The sequence below is a fragment of the Paramormyrops kingsleyae genome, chromosome 1 (assembly GCF_048594095.1).
Source record: "Paramormyrops kingsleyae isolate MSU_618 chromosome 1, PKINGS_0.4, whole genome shotgun sequence".
Classification (NCBI taxonomy): Eukaryota; Metazoa; Chordata; class Actinopteri; order Osteoglossiformes; family Mormyridae; genus Paramormyrops; species Paramormyrops kingsleyae.
Window position 1 is genome coordinate 2,471,171 of NC_132797.1, and position 19,796 is coordinate 2,490,966.

A 19,796-nucleotide genomic window follows, 5' to 3' on the forward strand; every position below is an offset into this window, starting at 1 on the left:
AATCACGTTGTTTCAGCGTGATGCACCAATGCATTGTGGTCCTTGAAGTCCACCATCACAGACTGGGAAACTAGGAGGCACATTTCGTTCTCTAGACCCAGGTTGCGGGTCATTTCTTAGTCAAAATGAACCTTACACATTTCAGTTACTTTTAATTAATAATCAATAAATAATTATGTTCCACAGGACTTTCCGTAATGAACTAATGGAATCTATGTGGAATTAGGCTACCTAACATCTGACAAATATGGGATGTCCAGATAGGATTTCTACAGTCAGCAATGTGCCATGCATAGATATTTAAAATATATCAACATAATTTTAGAAAATTAAGCTTCCGAACTGGCTCCAAATGGACCCAGTGATGTTTTATGTTTAAACGCGGCCTAACGCAGCGTTAAGAAGCCGCTTTCAAAGAGCACTGTACTCAGAAAACAAACAGCAGAGGGCGCTGTAACTCCTGCATCAAGACCCTCCTGTTTATGACGACCAATTTTCGTTCGTGATACTAATTACATAATTTAATAATTACATATTTAGGGTGCTAAATATGCTGAACATGCAGAACGCAGGTATAGATTAAAGTAATTTGAAAACAAAACAACAAAAATTCTTCATGCCTTTACCATATTACAGCCTCTCTGTTTCTTTGCCTGTGATAGGTCGGCTCACATCCAGGGTTGTTCCCTGCCTTGCGCCTGTAGTCTGCAGGATAGGCTCTGGACCCCCTGCGACTGTGGATAACCAGTTACAGACAATGGATGGATGGATTTTTTTCCCAATTGGAGCAATCATATAGTTTTGCCTAAAAACCACTCAAATTTTGTAATCGGAGTCTATAGAAGTCTTTCAGCCCAGAGCTCATGTCTATAGGAGCCAGACTTCCCACTGGGTTGTTCAGCTTTTGGTTTCTATGGTTTCTCGACTGCTATTTTCTGAGGCAGAGGGCACATTCAAAGCCCCAGGCTCCAGTAAGAGTAATGTGGAGCAGACAGTGCAACAAGGTAAAAACATATATTTTAATGACAGCTATTAACAGAAGAGTGACAGTCTCGTAGTGTGATTCAAAGGCCTAATGACAGCAAAGGAGAAGTCACTGCTCAAGGTAATTTCGAGGAAATTTCAGTAGAACTGTTTGAGCCAACCTTATCTACACAGACCACAGCATATTTTAAAGTCAAATAAAAGGTACTATCCATAAAGAATATGTAGTTATCCTTATGTATAACTTGTCTGTAGTTTTGCCTGTGGGATTAAAATATTCCTTGAACATTATTTGAATGCACATTTGCTTACAAATACAATTCCTTTTCCATTTTTAGCCCTGGTCTCTTCTGGACTCTTCTGGACTGAAGCAATAAGGGAGTGTTTGTTTTTAATTAATTGTTTACATTCATCAAGTAAATCCAAGTGGGCTTCAGTACGATACCATCCATATACAGGTATAGAGCGGCCAAGTGGGCTTTATTATGATACCACCCATGTACAGGTATAGAGCGGCCAAGTTGGCTTTATTATGATACCTCCCATGTACAGGTATAGAGCGGCCAAGTGGGCTTTATTATGATACCGCCCATGTACAGGTATAGAGCGGCCAAGTGGGCTTTATTATGATACCTCCCATGTACAGGTATAGAGCGGCCAAGTGGGCTTTATTATGATACCGCCCATGTACAGGTATAGAGCGGCCAAGTGGGCTTTATTATGATACCGCCCATGTACAGGTATAGAGCGGCCAAGTTGGCTTTATTATGATACCTCCCATGTACAGGTATAGAGCGGCCAAGTGGGCTTTATTATGATACCGCCCATGTACAGGTATAGAGCGGCCAAGTGGGCTTTATTATGATACCTCCCATGTACAGGTATAGAGCGGCCAAGTGGGCTTTATTATGATACCGCCCATGTACTGGGTGGCATGAAATAACTTTTCCCCCAGGACCACAGTGTGACATACAGACACTGAGGGCTTCACAGTGCTTCAAAGTGCAAAAACACAGGACAGGGTGATGCAGGGGGGCTGCACACAGGGGCTTATATACACAGTGCCTCAAAAGTTGTATGTGAACAATAAAAAATTATGTAGAAGCAAAAACACTAGAAGAGTATCAGATGACTGACAGTAATAAATAAATAATAATAAGGTAAAGTGACAGGTGTATGGGGGAGGCGTGGGTGGTGGGGGGGGGGGGGGTGTTGAGTGCTGAGTGCTGAACAGTGCCCAGCAGTTATGCAAAGTCTTCCTATGTCAGTTAGTGCTTAGAATGAGAACATAAGGAAACTAAATCTTCTACCAATTATGTGCCTCGTTGCACAGACATTTTTTTTTGCACCAAATTCCTGATATGGAGTAGACTTTCCTAACAAGAAATGCACATTTTAAAACAGTCTAGGACAGAACAAATAATCAAACAAAGAGACACAAACATCTTTATAAGATGCAAAAATATACAATTTTTATGACTGTTTTTAGAAATTAGTTTTAAAACGTCATTTTCAAACAAAGACCTCTGTAGCGGCTTACGATAAAATCTGAATGACATCGAGTAAGAGTTTTCGGCACTGAAATGGCACAGATCTGACCCCGACCCAGGAACTGACTCAGTCAGCACCCACACATCAACAAGCGGAGGCTCCCCTTGTCACTTCACCTAAGGACCTTATTGTGCCCCCCTCTAGCGCCCTCCACAGGTTACATCCTCAGTCATCTGAATATTTTATAGCTGTGTGTCTGAATGTGGAGGACGGCGCCTCCTGGGATAACCATGTCTCACCAAAAATGGGCAGACGGAGCCAGAGGACGCTTCAGTCCCCTCTGCACTTCAAAGCCAGACCCCCCAGAGAGACACCCGACAGCCTTTTAGCACCAGTGACAACGCAGGCATTGTTTTTCACGGCCAGATTCGATTCTGTTAGGGTGGCTCTCATTCTGATCTGGAAGCTGTGTTGGGTGCTTTGATGTTCAGTTAGATGAACATGCTAATCTCCAGTTTCCCTACACCCAACCCCTAAAGAGGCTGATACATGGAAATAAATAAGATTTAGGCATCACCATGCTCTCACCAGGTTTTTCAGTTGACAGATTTAACTACTGACAACAACAAAGGTCTGTCTGCCTTGTTTGCCATGTATAAAGGAAGAAAAGAAACTTACAGCCAGCTGTGCTTCAAAGACACGTGAAGTTCAAAGCAAGAGGTTTCTGGACTTTTGCTCTAAGGAAGAATCTGAAGAGCCCCCTCCCTCCCCCCAAACTGAACCCTCACTTGCCATTTGCACAATTTTATCTGCACCTTATATCTGCTGTGTTTACCATGCACTGCTCAGCTCCATTTCAGTATCTCAGTAGACGCGGTCTCATCTATGGAGACATGCTGATATCTGTATGTATATGTTAAAATGCGTATCTGTTTCTAGCCTGTACTTTTAATTCATGTACATCTGGACAACTTACATATAATTTGGATGACGTATGTCTAATTTATGTATAACGCTGGTATAGTGATTTTGGTGCCAACAATGTCTGAACAGTTTTAGTTTATGGTACTGATTAAGAATATGACTTCGGTTTTGCCAGATTGGCTCTAGTTTCTGAGATATTTAATAGTTAATAAATTAATTAATGCAACACATTTGAAAAGCATTCAGAATTGCAAGAATATTTTTATTTTAGTTACAACTAGTAAGTAAACAGTCTAACATCATATAAAAAAGAAATTAAAAATATCTAACAGTGACAGGAGAAAGTTATGATTTGATTAATACAAAATTAGTTATTGTTACTAATGTCAATGCTTCAAAAAACGCTGTTTATGTGATTTCCTTGTATGTGTCATCAGGACAATCACGTAGGAGACCCCAACAGTAGTCTGCCATCATGTGTATGTCCCAACTGCCTTGATATCTCTCCTCCATCACCTTCATATCCTGGTGGAACCTCTCACCTTGTTCCTCGCTGAAGTCTCCAAGGTTATCTGGAAATCTGTTTAAATGGCTATGGAGATCATGCTCATGTTAACTCCCAAATATCTGAAATTAGCAAGCATATCTTGCACCAATTCTTCATTATTGTCTGCTCTGTGATTACCCAAGTAGTTCTTCACAACAGAGACAAAACTCTTCCAGACCGAAGCCTGTGTCATTCATGCATTTGGTAAAATTGGATTGTTGATGCAGGCTCTTCTTGATGAAGTCATAATTTTTACATGTACAGTATTTATATATTTATTAAGACAGAACTTTTTGGGTATAAACCATGATTGGGTTGATAAACTTATACTGTAGCAGACTTCTTTCCTCTGCAAATTCACAGATGAATTCTGGCTTCAAAAAGTCGCTTTTGTAGCATTGTAGGCCTACAAATTGAAATACAAAATAATTATATGGGATATTTCATTACCTTAGACACTGTTAGAGAGTCAAAAGAGACCAAAAGCTATTGCATTTGTCATCACACACAAGTCGCATTGGGGGAATGCATTATTTTCATGGATATCCATTATCTCAAAAACTAGAACCAATTCAGCACTCTAAAAATACCCTAAATCTATTCAAAAAACCTTGGCACCTTAATTTTTTTTTTCATGTAGACCTGTGTAATTTATATAACCCCCCCCCATCCTCCACGTCTCGCATGTCCTGGTGAAGTCGCATTTCTCTTTTCATTTACCAATGTGCCCACATGTGTTCATGACCATAACAATTGAATCGATCTCACAGCCCTCATTCCTTGTGTTCCTCTGCCTACTTCTGAAGTTAAATTATAGGCAATTTCAGTGGGATTGATGGTCTTGGCATCCCTGGTATGTCTGGGCCACGGTGCTGGTACCAGAAGGCACCACGGCCTCGCCCAGAGCCAAGCCGTCTTCGGCAGATCATCGCTGACTGTTCCTCTCTGTATTGAGCACATACATAGTAAGAAGTCATTACAACAGACAAAAGGGAGATTGATTTTTTTATCCTGATTCCATGTTGGTAAACAGTCTATGTTTGCAAATGGGCTCATTAGACCACTGTGGGTGTTTTGCACAAGGTGCTAAATCCTCAGCAGATGCAGTTTGTCCAGGAACTGTGAGGTCTCTGCTGCTCGATTGGCCACCCCTTAGCCTCCAAGTCTTGACAAATCCACAAACATACTGAATGGCATCTATTGAATTGTTTTCAGCTCAGAACAATGAAAGACTGATCGCCGTGGTGACCAGAGGGAGACCTGCTGATGTCACCACACATCATTTACATGCATTTAGGTGGCTTTGATGAAGATTTCCTTTGTTTTCCCTTACACCCTGAATTTGGTGGCACAGAAATAAAATGTCATTTGCATTTCCTACCAAAGTCATCTATAAAAACAGCGGGTTTAAGGTGAAAGGCAGACCACCCTCACATACATTGAACTGTAATCCAACTAGTGGCCAGCCACTCTGCCCATATAACAGGGGTAATGATGAGTAGTTACTGCACTCAGGAGTGGAGCGAGACCACAGTGCCAAGCAGGCTGGAAGGACAGAGGAGACCCCAGATTTAAACCCTCTGCTTACCTCGGCAGTTTGAAGCTCAGAATCAGTCCTGCGAATGAATTAAATGCGGGAAGCAGGATTTATCATTTGCTGCGGCACTGCAGAAGAGCCTGATCTGGCTCCGGACCTTCACAGCAAACAGCAGGAACTGGTACCACACCAGAGTAAGAAGGGCAACATTTATTTAACATGATATAAAACAGATGCGGTTATGAACATTTGCATATGCACTCTAATAATTAGCCTCTTACAGTTACAGCAGCTTTGTTGTTGTTGCACGGTATACAGTTTATACACAATGGGCTCTCTGTAATTACACTTTGTACACAAAACCAAAGTCTTGCATAAGCAAACCTTGGGTATTGCTTTTACATGTGCTATTCTCCTCTCCGATTCCAAGTCTCCCCCAGCTGGTAGGAAATGGAACTGCGACAGAAACTCTGGAAAGTGGTGTCTCACTCTATCCAAGCACATCTCAGCCATTGAAGATGCAGAGAAGCGGGTTCGATGCCGTGACATTCGTGTGTGTCGGCTACAGTGTGGTCGAGACTGCAGGTGATCCCACATATACATACTAGTAACCCGAAAAAATATTACAAATCTGTCTATCTGCAGCAATAAAGTGGCACCTTATTGAATTAAAAATCAACTATATATTTATATATATACTTTTAATATATAAAAAACAAAAAGGTGGTTTACAAAACAAGGCAGTAAAAGTCCAAAGTGTGACAAATAAAAAATAAAAAAAAGGATTAAACTTGTAAAAATGAACACTGGCTGGATTAAAATAAGAAATTAAATACAAAGCAGAGAATCACTATTGCTGCTTGGCTGAAGTACAGTTGGCATAGTGTCAGTGTCAGAGTGAATCTGGTCTCCAAATCAGGAGTGACCTGCACTGGGAAAGATCACTACTGTCCTTCAACTCAACTGCCGGAAACTGGTAAAACTCATTAACAACAGTAATAATAATAATAATAATAATAATAATAATAATATGATGATGATGATGTTGGTGACAGAATAAGGTCCTCTCCTTTCCATGCTGCCCCCTGCTGGCACAGAGTCTCAGGTGGGAGCTGGAAGATGCCAGAGGTCAGTCAGAGGAGCCCGTCTGCCTGGCGGTAGGCTCCCTAAAGTGCGTGTCATGGATGCGCTGTGCAGGTTGCCCTGGGGCCAGGAAGCGCGATGGGGGAGGGCCTGTCACCTCCGTCCCAGAAGCCCTCATGTGTATGTCTTACCGGAGGCCAGGGCTTGGACTGTGGGGGGAGGGACAGTCACAGGATGCACATTAAAATAACGACCCCGGATGTAAAAGGTAGACGTGGCCATTAAGTCTGTTAAACACCACGAGGCTGGAGGTCTGATTATGAGCAGACGATCGCTGATACGTCATGGCCACTGTCAACATGGACAGAATACAGATCTGCTAAAAAAACAAACAAAAAAACACACTATCTACCACAACTCATGAGTGTTTTTACTGATAAGAGAAGCCAAAGATCATGCAAAGTTCTGTTCTCTGTTAAGTTTGTCATCCTCTGTGTCTTAAAAACTTGAAAATTATGGAACTTTGCCTGTTTCTTGGAGAAAATCATATCTGTAACTGCCAATCTGAACAACAGAAACTCAAACTCTGATGTCAAAGGGAGAAGCAGAGGAGAGGAACTTCCAGGAAGAGCCCAGGGACCAGCTGATGTTTCGCAGGGTAACTGAGCTGCCTGTTGCCAGGCTCACTGGTGGCACCCTCAGAGCTCGCTGTGACTTTATGGGCTAACAGCTGCACTGCTCCTTGTTCTCAGGCAGACATCAGCAGCGGCCTGCTTTGCAAACCCAAACCATGCAGACCCCTAACATACAGACCCCTACCATGACTTCAGAGCAGTTAAGAAGGGGCCTAAGCCCCCAGTCACCCCGACGCAACACTTAGAAAATCACGCTGGCATGAGGCCTGCCAGCACTCCTTACCGGCGTACATCCTGAGCACACGCCGGCCACGAGGCCTGCCAGCACTCCTTACCGGCGTACATCCTGAGCACACACCGGCCACATGAGGCCTGCCAGCACTCCTTACCGGCGTACACCCTGAGCACACACTGGCCACATGAGGCCAGCCAGCACTCCTTACCGGCGTACACCCTGAGCACACGCTGGCCACATAAGGCCTGCCAGCACTCCTTACCGGCGTACACCCCGAGCACACGCCGGCCACGAGGCCTGCCAGCACTCCTTACCGGCAGTACACCCCGAGCACACGCCGGCCACATGAGGCCTGCCAGCACTCCTTACCGGCAGTACACCCCGAGCACACGCCGGCCACATGAGGCCTGCCAGCACTCCTTACCGGCAGTACACCCCGAGCACACGCCGGCCACATGAGGCCTGCCAGCACTCCTTACCGGCAGTACACCCCGAGCACACGCCGGCCACATGAGGCCTGCCAGCACTCCTTACCGGCGTACACCCCGAGCACACGCCGGCCACGAGGCCTGCCAGCACTCCTTACCGGCAGTACACCCCGAGCACACGCCGGCCACATGAGGCCTGCCAGCACTCCTTACCGGCGTACACCCCGAGCACACGCCGGCCACGCATCTCTGTTGGCCTGTGCTGGACAGAGCTGCTTGGCCCCCGTCCTGAGGCACCTTCCTGGGCCTTTCTGACCTCCCTATTCTGCTCTGAAGATGCCTCTACCACAATGACAATTCGTTGCTGCAGTTGCTGGCCCGGGAAAAGGCTGCCTTTGGCTTGGCAAGTTAAAAGCTCGATTAATCTGGACCTCCTGGCTTGCAGGAGGAATCACGGACACCCTCTCTGGGTTGGAAATGTACATACACTGGGTCCGATCCGGCCAGTTGTCCCGACAGATATGCCCTGCAGACCATGTCTCTTCATAGCATATAAACGGATGAGAAGACTCTAGCTACCCTGCGACTGGATGAGTAGATACTATGTGTGTGGTCACATAAAGGCAAGCGGACCCCTTAAAATGGACCTCTTAAGAAAAAAAGCAGCAGAGCAGGTATTAGCAGGTTTGCTACTAGAGGCTAAAACACATGCAAAGCTATGGAACGGTTTTTTGTTTAAAAAAAAAAAGTGCTTACTGTTGCCACTACACACACATGAAGTGGGAACCATCAGCCAGCAGGGGGGGTGGCGGAGGAGATGGAGATGTTGGGGACTGAGGCGGAGAGGACAGGCTTTTCGCTGCAAACAGCCAAACACACAGAGATAAACAAGCATGTCAGTAATTAACCTTCTCACTCCAGAGATGGGCTAAAAACAAGTAATTATGGTAGGAAACAGGAGGCTGTTGGTTCGAGTCCCAGATTGAAAAAGCAGAATCAGATAGTCTTTGGAGCAATTACGGGTTAGGGGCCTTGATAAAGGGTTCAACATAAAATGACTCTGCAGACCCTGGGGTTAGAACCGGCAACCTTCCGATCGCAGGCACAGCACCATAACCTGCGGAACCACATACTGCCCTCCACATTTAACATTTGTCTTCAACATATTCCAGTAATAGTGTAAAAGCCCCCTGAGGCTGAGGGACATGGCTCCATAACCCTGGTTTGACAGGACGGATAACAGAGCAGAACAATCACAGCATCGCTAAAGACCGCAGCTGATGGCGCGGGGGGACGCCTTCACTGGCGGCGTAAAGCCGGCCCGCATCTCCGATGCAGCAGGGCTAAGGACCGCAGCTGATGGTGCGGGGGGACGCCTTCACTGGTGGCGTAAAGCCGGTCCGCATTTGCGATGCAGCAGGGCTAAAGACCGCAGCTGATGGCGTGGGGGGACGCCTTCACTGGTGGCCGAAAGCCGGTCCGCATCTCCGATGCAGCAGGGCTAAAGACCGCAGCTGATGGCGCGGGGGGACGCCTTCACTGGTGGCCGAAAGCCGGCCCGCATCTCCGATGCAGCAGGGCTAAAGACCGCAGCTGATGGCGCGGGGGGACGCCTTCACTGGCGGCGTAAAGCCGGCCCGCATCTCCGATGCAGCAGGGCTAAAGACCGCAGCTGATGGCGCGGGGGGACGCCTTCACTGGTGGCGTAAAGCCGGTCCGCATTTGCGATGCAGCAGGGCTAAAGACCGCAGCTGATGGCGTGTGGGGACACCTTCACTCACGGCTGAAAGCCGGCCCACATCTGCGATGCAGAAGGGCTAAAGACCGCAGCTGATGGCGCGGGGGGACGCCTTCACTGGCGGCCGAAAGCCGGCCCGCATCTCCGATGCAGCAGGGCTAAAGACCGCAGTTGATGGCGTGGGGGGACGCCTTCACTGGCGGCCGAAAGCCGGCCCGCATCTCCGATGCAGCAGGGCTAAAGACCGCAGCTGATGGCGCGGGGGGACGCCTTCACTGGCGGCGTAAAGCCGGCCCGCATCTCCGATGCAGCAGGGCTAAAGACCGCAGCTGATGGCGCGGGGGGACGCCTTCACTGGCGGCGTAAAGCCGGCCCGCATCTCTGATGCAGCAGGGCTAAAGACCGCAGTTGATGGCGTGTGGGGACGCCTTCACTGGCGGAGTAAAGCCGGCCTGCATCTCTGATGCAGCAGGGCTAAAGACCGCAGCTGATGGCGTGTGGGGATGCCTTCACTGGCGGAGTAAAGCCGGACCGCATCTGCGATGCAGCAGGGCTAAAGACCGCAGCTGATGGCGCGGGGGGACGCCTTCACTGGCGGCGTAAAGCCGGCCCGCATCTCCGATGCAGCAGGGCTAAAGACCGCAGCTGATGGCGCGGGGGGACGCCTTCACTGGTGGCGTAAAGCCGGTCCGCATTTGCGATGCAGCAGGGCTAAAGACCGCAGCTGATGGCGTGGGGGGACGCCTTCACTGGTGGCCGAAAGCCGGTCCGCATCTCCGATGCAGCAGGGCTAAAGACCGCAGCTGATGGCGCGGGGGGACGCCTTCACTGGCGGCGTAAAGCCGGCCCGCATCTCCGATGCAGCAGGGCTAAAGACCGCAGTTGATGGCGTGTGGGGATGCCTTCACTGGCTCTCACACATGTAAAAAAAAAAATGAGAGAAAAAAAAAAAAAACAGGTCAGGCAGCGGACGACGAAGGAGGAGAGGCAACCGGGCAAAAGGTGGAAATTGGCACTGGACAGCGCAGAAGGATGAGCACATGGCACAAGGCAAGATGAGCTATTCTGGGCTGGGAAGGCAGGATCCTTCTTCAGTTAGTAAGTTTACATGCACAGCTAAGTTGACTTATGGTTATAGCTACGCCATTTAATTGGAATGCTGTCCTTGGCCCAGCATACATATACGGGAGGGGAATCGATTTATTGACCGAAGTATGACTCCGCTACAGTAGGTGGCGATATGGCTCCTTTCAGCTGGTTAGTATTGGGCTTTTTCTGGTCAGCCTATTACGCTACAGATATAAAAAAATAAATAGATGAATAATGGATGCAAGGACAAATTAAGTAAGACAAGTTTTAATTTCGATCTGGTCAGAAGAACGGATACAAGATCAGGGTAGCATAAGAAAAAAAGTATTTTGTAGAATATACTATGATATACTACATAATCTTGAAAAGGAATAATTATTTAAATCGCAAAGCTTGCTATGCTTTTTTTTCCCTATGACAGAGTAAAAATGTTTTAGCGAGACAAACTGATACCAAGGACTTAAAAATTGTACCAAACTGAAGGTAAGAAAAAGCCTGATCTTAATCTAGCTAGAATCGGACGTGCATAACATACGATGTTGGTATTAATACTGTACGTCGTCCAGTCCTACTGCAGCCATTTTTCTAATTTAGTACAAAATACTTGCCTTGCGTTGTAATGTCATTTGACGCCGGTACCAGTTTTTACAGCAGTAGAAAACCAACAACTTGAAGTACCGTCCTTTTGGTACCTTCTTGAAGTACTAAAAGTACGGTACCTGTTGTGGTGGAAAAGTGCCCTTTAGTTGAGCGGTGAATTGGACAGCTTTACAGCGCTGTACATCTGGAACGTGCTCTGCTATGCTCCAAGCTTCTTCTGCTACTTCCGGGTCAAAATCGGAGGGGGAAACTGTGGAGCACGATGCAGAGCGCCTAGGCCAGCTTGGGTCCGATTGAAGGTATGCATGCAGGAGTAAATCGAGTCCCATGCAGTAGCGTTATCTGGGTGTCTTTGTCCGACAGAGAAATTTGATTTAGTATGATTTCAGACTAACATGTTTTAGTCGGACTAACACAATAATTTGGTATTCTTAGTGTGCATGTAAACGTACTGACTTACCATGGTAAGGAGGACAAACTCAAGGATAAACGGACCCACACTCAAGGAAGTTTTACAGACCACTGGGCGGAGGGGGGTGGAGCTGGGGTGCAGTGAGCCGTATGATTTGGGGAATTATTTTAGCTTTTATTTGAATTTTTAGCAAGGACTGTTCAAGAACACCAAGTTGAAAGGATTTATTTGGATAAAAAAGGAAATTAAAAATCTTTGAAAAGTAATGAATTTCAGGCTGGTTAACAATGCATTCAAAATGGGGATTATGGCTTTTGGGGAGAGTTAAATCTTACCAAATCTTCAAGAGACAGTAAAAATGTGTTTTGGACCTGATGGGTTTCAGAAATGCATTGGAGTGCGACTGGGTACAGTTTGATCCTGACTAAGACTCCATCCTGCAATGTAACTACCACATTTTTCAAGCTGGAACATTTAACTACATGATAAGTTTTTGGGTTTCAAACATACATCTATAGACTATAAAATTATATCTATATCTTCATCTCTGAAGCTCCTCTAAACCCTAATCATGCCTGGCTGCTGTATTGGCATTGTCACCTCTCCTACCTACCAGCAACATGCTAGTTTAAATGCCTCTATATAAGCTTAGTCCTGATTGGTAGCAGCACCTGAACCATTCCCTCCCCACCTGCCACTAGGTTAAATGACTCAAAATAAGGCTGTCCCTGATTGGTTGTTGTACTGGCACCACCCCCTGCCCACCTGCCACTAATTTACTAGTTTAAATGCCTCTATATCAGCTTATTTCTGATTAACTGCTGCACCTGCACTGCTCCCTCCCCACCTGCCACTAGGTTAAATGATTCGAAATAAAGCTGTCCCCGATTGGTTGCTGTATTGGCACCGCCCCCTGCCCACCTGCCACTAGGTTAAATGATTCGAAATAAGGCTGTCCCCGATTGGTTGCTGTATTGGCACCGCCCCCTGCCCACCTGCCACTAGGTTAAATGATTCGAAATAAGGCTGTCCCCGATTGGTTGCTGTATTGGCACCGCCCCCTGCCCACCTGCCACCAGCTTGCTGCGTTTCGAGGCCTCGGCTGCCAGCTCGTAGCTGATGTTGATCATCTTCTCCTGCTCCAGCGTGCCGGCTTCTCCCTCCGTCTCGTCCTCGGGACTTAGGGACATGGGCGGCAGTGCGTTCTGCAGGCTGGCAAGAGGACATCGGGACGGTGGGAACAGGAGACTGTGTACCAGTGTACTAAAATGTCAGCAGGTCCCTAAAACCGTCTGGACGGGGCTCCCTGTGATATTGTCTCTGGACAGGCAGACGATGCAGGCTGCGTTAAACAATGAGAGGCGGATGCCAGGCAGCCTTTAAAGAAATCACTCCTAGGCTGGCATTCAGACTCAAATGTCACCCCACAATCAGGCAGGGATGCGGAGTGCTTTATGTGGAAGGCCTCACCGAGGGCCCCCTCCCCCCGCCCCCTCCCTAAAAGGCCGTTTGAGTGACATGTGGGGTGGCTTCCGCTGCACTGATCTCTACCACTGATCTCGCAAGCAGTGTCTCGTCTTCCAGCTTATTTTCCTGGTGCAGAAAATGCCATGTCGTTTGGCTGCATTTGCGTGAAGAGACACAGAAACGAGCACAGGCTTTCCCTCCCCAGGTCCCCGCCCCCCAGGACAGCGAGCCTTGCCTGGTCTTGGCAATGAGCGCTTTGATTCTCTCCACTTTCTCCTGCCTTTCAGCTTCCTCCTCCGGGCTGGACTCTGGGCACTGCTCTCGGATCAGCACCTTTTCTGGCTCACAGAGCTGTGGCATGGGAACACAAGGCCGGAGGCACAGGGAAAGGAAACGGAGTGTGAGAGTAACACAGTGTCAGACTGTGTCAAAGTGAGACACGGTATCAAACTGTGACAATGTCCATAGCGTTAAACTGCACAAAACTGACTCAGACTATTATAGAGTGGCACACTATCCAGCTATGTCAAACTGTGACAGTGCCCATAATGTCAAAATGTGTGCAAAACAGTGGCTAAATGACTTCCGCTAAAGCAGAACCGATAGTGTTTTCTGGCATCACGGATCCCAGGAAGACGACTGAGCGGTCCCCTGGACCAGCCACTGCAATTCACTGGAACACCGCACCAAATGCTCAGGAGTGACAGGCAGAATGAAGGAATCTCACTCACACAGAAAAGATTGGAATAAACATAGTTACGGACGTAAGTTTTTATTTTTATTTATGTATTACCTTTAAAAACAAACACCAGCAAATTAACTATGTAGCCAGATATGGATTGTGCAAATATAGTTATAGATAATTTATGTATTTAGGTGTATCTTTGTTGGGCTAAATTTTGATCAAATATCCCCACAGAAACAGTCGTTTTGGGGAGGAGCTTGCACAATGTAAACGTGCTCCTGTATGTCTGCGGACATCCCAATTCAGGGAGGCGAATGAAGGATAGCCCGGGGCTGGGCGTGGCTTTTAAAAATACAGCAGAAATACCTGATAGAGTAGTATAATGTCTAGACAGTATGACAGCAGAAATACCTGATAGAGTAGTATAATGTCTAGACAGTATGACAGCAGAAAGCGGCGGTAACATTTGTCGACCAGGACTCGAAGGCAGCGTGTGGCTCAGTAAACTAAGCCTGTGATCAGCAGGTCGCCAGTTCGAGCCCAGCCTCAGCACGTCTGCATGTCCTTGAGCAAGGCCCTCAAACCCCAGCTCCCTGGGCGCCGTTACAGGTGGCTGCCCTTCATGGCCAGCTTGCTCTCACCTACAGAGAGCAAGTTGGGGGAGACATATGGGCGATCAATGAAGTATCAATTATTATTATTAGAGAGCGACTGTGAAATTTGCCAGCAGAGAGATGGAAGTAAGACTTCTTGCTAGCTGCTGAATGGTGGAACGACAGACCTGAGACACTGCGCATCATTCCTGTGTCAGGAAGCTGCTGTCAGCTTATGGGAGACTGGGAACTGCAGGACAGGTGAGATATCCGCCGCTATGTGTGAGCACGTACATATGCGGAGACGTCGTACCTCTGGTCCCGCCTCGGTGTCCTCGGGCCTTCCCACTTCCCTGTGGCGTGCTGTCTCCTCCACTGGAGGCTCCTGCTCCTTCAGCTCCAGGGTGTCTCTGCACTGCAACTCGTCCTTCTTACGGCTCTGGCAGAGTGAGAGAATGGTCAGTGACAAGCAAAGCCACTCATATTTATTCATTTAGCTTAAACTAAATAATGCAAAGATGATATACATCTGGAGAAAGCAGGGTCAGCCAGTTCCTGGAGTGACTGGGGGTTAAGGGCCCTGCTCAAGGTCCTAACTGTAACATCACTGTGCCGACCCTGGGATCTGAACCAGTGCCAACCTTCAAATTACAAGTACAGCGTCCTACCCTGCTAAGCCACGCAACACTGCCAATGAGCCCCTTTAACTACTGACAGCAGCCACACAATTTCTGCTCACTCAGAGCATTGGACTGATGGTAAACAACTATGAAACACTTTGCAATGAACCGGAACTGCTCCGGATACAGTGTTTCAAGAAGCCAGAACCGCTCCGGATACAGTGTTGCAAGGAGCCGGAACTATTCCCGATACGGTGCTGCAAGGATCAGGAACCGCTCTCGATACAGTGCTGCAAGGAGCCGGAACCGCTCCCGATACAGTGCTGCAAGGAGCCAGAACTGCTCCCGATACAGTGCTGCAAGGAGCCAGAACTGCTCCCGATACAGTGCTGCAAGGAGCCAGAACTGCTCCCGATACAGTGCTGCAAGGAGCCAGAACTGCTCCTGATACAATGCCTTAAAAACTGAGCCGTCCCGACCCCTGAGAGGCTATAACCACAGAGGCACCAAAGCCAGGACGTAAACATCGCTTGCTGTGCACGGCAGACAGCCGGGGCGAAACCTTCCATCCTCTGCGTAATTAAATTATCCAGACGCTCTGCACGCGTGTTCCTGCCAATCAGTGGCGAGACGGCATAGCCGAAGCCGCCCTCCCCATCCGTGATGAGGCGCCGGACTGGACAGCTGAGGGATGCGCAGAGGCATCTTACAGGGCTGAAGGTCACCCAGGGCAGCCCTATCATATTGCCAAGATTAATTATTCTATTCCGTTTTCAGAGGCCTTGTCATTTTTATTGTTGTTTTGCAGTTTTATCCATCCATCCATTCCAGTCACTGAGGTCCCTGACGTCCTGCACAGGGTATATGCCCCCCACCGTCACAGTCTGCCATCTGGGGCAGTACCTGCAGGGTGATGGGAGGTGTGTGGGAGGGGGCGGAGTCCTCCTGGCCCACCACGCCCTTCTTCTTGTCCCTGAGCAGGGCCTGCTGGTGCCTCCGGATCCGCTCCAGCTGCTCCTCCAGGCTCATGCGAGGTCGCGTGCACTCTGACCCCCCCGGCTGCTCCACAGCACTCTGGGGGCGATCCTGCTGCGGGTGGGAGGGGAAAGGGCGGAGCTCATCATTGGCTGAGAACTGACATGCCCACACTCTGGACTGCACTGAGCATGGACATGCAGAAGCGGCTGATGCTGGAACATTCCACACCGCCTGCTCACCCTGTTAGATATATTATTTAATTGTGTTAAATCAGTTGTCAAGGAGCCACAGAAAGCAGAATTAAGGCAGCAGAGAGGCCAGCAGGGGGCAGCACACAGTTAGCCAGCATGACCAGTAGAGGGCAGCCTTACCGTTTTGGAGTCAGGCTTCTTGCTCTTCCTCAGGGTGACGTAGGATGCGATGGTGGCCGATTCAGGCATGGGGGACACTATGCCGACAGGGTAGGGGATTCCTGAGAGAGGCGACAGGTGATCACCCGGGCCGTTATAGCCAAGGCTCCCCGTGTGCGGGCCCCTGGGGGCCTCACCTTTGGGGTTGGTCGGCTCTGCTTCCGCCACCTGCTCGGCCTTCTCCTCCCCGTTGGTCTCGTCCACCTCGGCCACCGTTGTCAGCTCCGGCTCGCTCTTGTACAGCCTGTAGTCCGGACCCTGATGGGCGGGAAGCTGACTGAGCACAGATGGACACCCCCTACAGGGTGGCAAAAGCAGGATGTGTACAGCGGCGGGGCCACAGGGACACTGGCCCCAGCGGATTGGCCCCCAAAGTGCCCCCTTGTCCTGTCACTCACTGATTCAAAGCATAATACTGCCTAATGATAAGGCTGGACCCCCTGTGCAAATTATGGCTGGGCGAGAGACTCTGAGACCTAGTTAAGATAATCAAGTATGTCTGCTTCAAAACACGGGGAGACAGACTGAATCTGAGCAAGAGAACAACACAGGTCTCATTGTTGGTTCAATGCAGTGATTTCTAATGAATTTTATGCAAATATTCACAGCCACTCAAATATGGTCACGGCGTTTGCATCCACTTGTATAGATGACGGGAAAATGGTCAGGGGGAGAAATGGAAGAAATATGGAACGATAAATGAGGACGTGGTGGAATCATGAACTCAGAGGAGGCTTGGAGATGATCGTGTGAGCCATCGAGGTCAAGGGTGGGGGGGGTCACATGACGAGGCGGCAGTGAGAGAGGGGGGCTGAGGGGAGGAGATGGAAACCGCCGGGCAGTGGGGGGGGGTCAGCGTGAGCGCTTACGCCATGCGCCCCGTTCCTCTGGCCTGCCTTGCGCTCCTCCGGCCGGTGCAGAGGCTGTCGTGTCACGTGCAGCTGTCCGCCGCCCGGGTTGGGGGGGGGCGGCGGCGCCACCGCACATGGCCTCTCGCTGATGTCATAGGACTGGGGGAGGGGCGGCCGCGGCGGCACGCCATCCTCTTCCTAAAGGCGACAGAGAGGTTCGGTGTAACGGCTCCCCCTGCCTGATGAGGCCGCCACTGCACCCTGGCAATGTGGCCGCCTGAAGCGATCCAGGAAGCCGCTCGCGTCGAGATCTCAGGGGTCCTCACATTAGTGACACGTTTGGGGGGGGGGGGGGGCGTTACGCGATGGCTGATCCCGTCTCTCCTCCTGCCTGTTGTGCCCCCTGCGATTCGTGCGTGTGAGAGTGCACCACAACACTATTTTACCACCAGAACCAAATCATTTCTCAGAATCGATCATCACGAAGAGACTCACCTCGCTCTTATATTTACTGGAGACAGGTTTCGAACCCAGGGCACCTAAAATGAAAAAAGTTCTTGAACATGCTGAACATACTTGTCAAGATCATCTGAATTATTATAACAGAAAACCATATTAAAAAGTTTTCAGAATTTTATAAAAAGGTGTACTGAATGAACATATACCTGGTTAGACTATTACATTAATAAATACATAAGGCTGTTCGAAAGGCCACCAGAATTTGGAGCTGTCTGGGTAATTAATATATTAAAGTTAATTTACACAAACTGCTAATTTGTAAGAGTAACACAGAGGACAGTAAATCAGGAACCATGACAGCATTTTGTGCCTCTGCACAGGTGGGGGGTAACAATCAGCCAACCTTAAGATTCTGTGCTTTAAAACACTGGACAGATGCAGTGTTTGGCTACTATGGCGAAGCTGAAGAATCACTGACTCGGAGACAGAGGCGGTATCGGGGGACACTGAGCAGGAGCCTCGGTGACGGAGGCTGCGGATCACGCCGCGTGACGATGACATGATGCCTGCATGGAGCACTGGAGGTGCAGGAACATGAGGGAACGTGCAAGAAAACGTCAATGAGCTGACTGCAGTCGTCAAGCCAAGGCCTGAGCCGGCAGGACCGTCAGCTAGAGTTTGTGAGGAACTTCACAAAGGGGGTCACTGTGGTGACATTGCAGTGCATGACCCCTTCTTACATCTAACACTGAATCTTTGCGAAGCAACAGAAAGATCACACAAGGTGGTCTACTGAGCTGTGGGGAACGGCCTGATGATTCACTGAGCCACCCAATATCCTATTATAACAGATGGACAAGCAAGTCCTCCCTGCTGGGAAAAGCACTGCTCACTCTTTCATGGTGTGGACTGCATTGTTCCAGCATGATCTAGGCTCACACGGCGATTTCGAAGGCAAAGTAATTGCCAATAGGTATGAAGCTATCTTGAGTGATTCACCCATGACTAAAGCTACATTTACATTGATTTACCAGAAGTTTTTTCCAAAGCTACACGGAGCTTGGGGGCAGAGAAGAGGGCGAGCCGGCATCCGGGCCCAGCAGTCAGGTGATTAGAGTGCCAGTCATGGGATGTGAACCCATGAACTTCCGGGGGCACAGACTCCAAACCCAAAGTTCCAAGCCCCCCACACAGAACAGAGCCTCTAACCATGCGTCATCACAGAGCAGATCAATGAGCATCAATACAACGTTCTAGGACCATCTCAGTCACCTGACCTCTACCCAACACGCACAGCTGCCTGGGAGGCGGAGCATGAGACTGCCCTCAGCACCAGGATATCCAGAGTATCCTGACTGAGGAGAGCATCACTGCAGCCGAGTATCCTGACTGAGGAGAGCATCACTGCAGCCGAGTATCCTGACTGAGGAGAGCATCACTGCAGCCGAGTATCCTGACTGAGGAGAGCATCACTGCAGCCGAATATCCTGACTGAGGAGAGCATCACTGCAGCCGAGAATCCTGACTGAGGAGAGCATCACTGCAGCCGAGTATCCTGACTGAGGAGAGCATCACTGCAGCCGAGTATCCTGACTGAGGAGAGCATCACTGCAGCCGAGAATCCTGACTGAGGAGCATCACTGCAGCCGAGTATCCTGACTGAGGAGAGCATCACTGCAGCCGAGTATCCTGACTGAGGAGAGCATCACTGCAGCCGAGTATCCTGACTGAGGAGAGCATCACTGCAGCCGAGTATCCTGACTGAGGAGAGCATCACTGCAGCCGAGTATCCTGACTGAGGAGAGCATCAGAACTCCTAAGTCTGCAATTACATCAGGCTAAACTGCTTCGCCAAGGCCAAACACTGTAAGTGCGTATTATATCAAAACTGAGGTATGGCCGAAATCGAGTCTCAGACTCTCTTTTATCTTGGTATTAAAGAAAACAAACTCATTTATCTACCCAAGACTCACACGGGACCCTTTTTCTCAGTTTCAGTGTCAGCGTGGTGACTGTGTTTCGCCTTTATG

General features: G+C 48.8%; 1 protein-coding gene across 32 annotated transcripts in view; it reads right to left on the reverse strand.

The window, feature by feature from the left end:
* Nucleotides 1-5,678: 5,678 nt before the first annotated feature.
* Nucleotides 5,679-19,796, reverse strand: part of plekha5 (pleckstrin homology domain containing, family A member 5) — a 120,232-nt gene continuing 106,114 nt past the window's right edge. For 13 of the 32 annotated variants that reach the window (XM_072714460.1, XM_072714351.1, XM_072714117.1 and 10 more), the window contains 9 exons: nucleotides 17,803-17,846; nucleotides 17,326-17,505; nucleotides 16,418-16,714; nucleotides 15,972-16,157; nucleotides 14,762-14,887; nucleotides 13,406-13,521; nucleotides 12,773-12,915; nucleotides 8,621-8,723; nucleotides 5,679-6,775 (listed from right to left, as the gene is read on the reverse strand). In XM_072714460.1, coding sequence (XP_072570561.1) covers nucleotides 8,629-8,723; nucleotides 12,773-12,915; nucleotides 13,406-13,521; nucleotides 14,762-14,887; nucleotides 15,972-16,157; nucleotides 16,418-16,714; nucleotides 17,326-17,505; nucleotides 17,803-17,846 — 1,187 coding nt within the window. In that variant the 3' untranslated portion in view covers nucleotides 5,679-6,775; nucleotides 8,621-8,628. Of the gene's footprint in view, nucleotides 6,776-8,620; nucleotides 8,724-12,772; nucleotides 12,916-13,405; nucleotides 13,522-14,761; nucleotides 14,888-15,971; nucleotides 16,158-16,417; nucleotides 16,715-17,325; nucleotides 17,506-17,802; nucleotides 17,847-19,796 lie in introns of those variants that run through there. The other 19 variants (XM_072714700.1, XM_072714893.1, XM_072714875.1 and 16 more) reach the window with 10 other exon arrangements.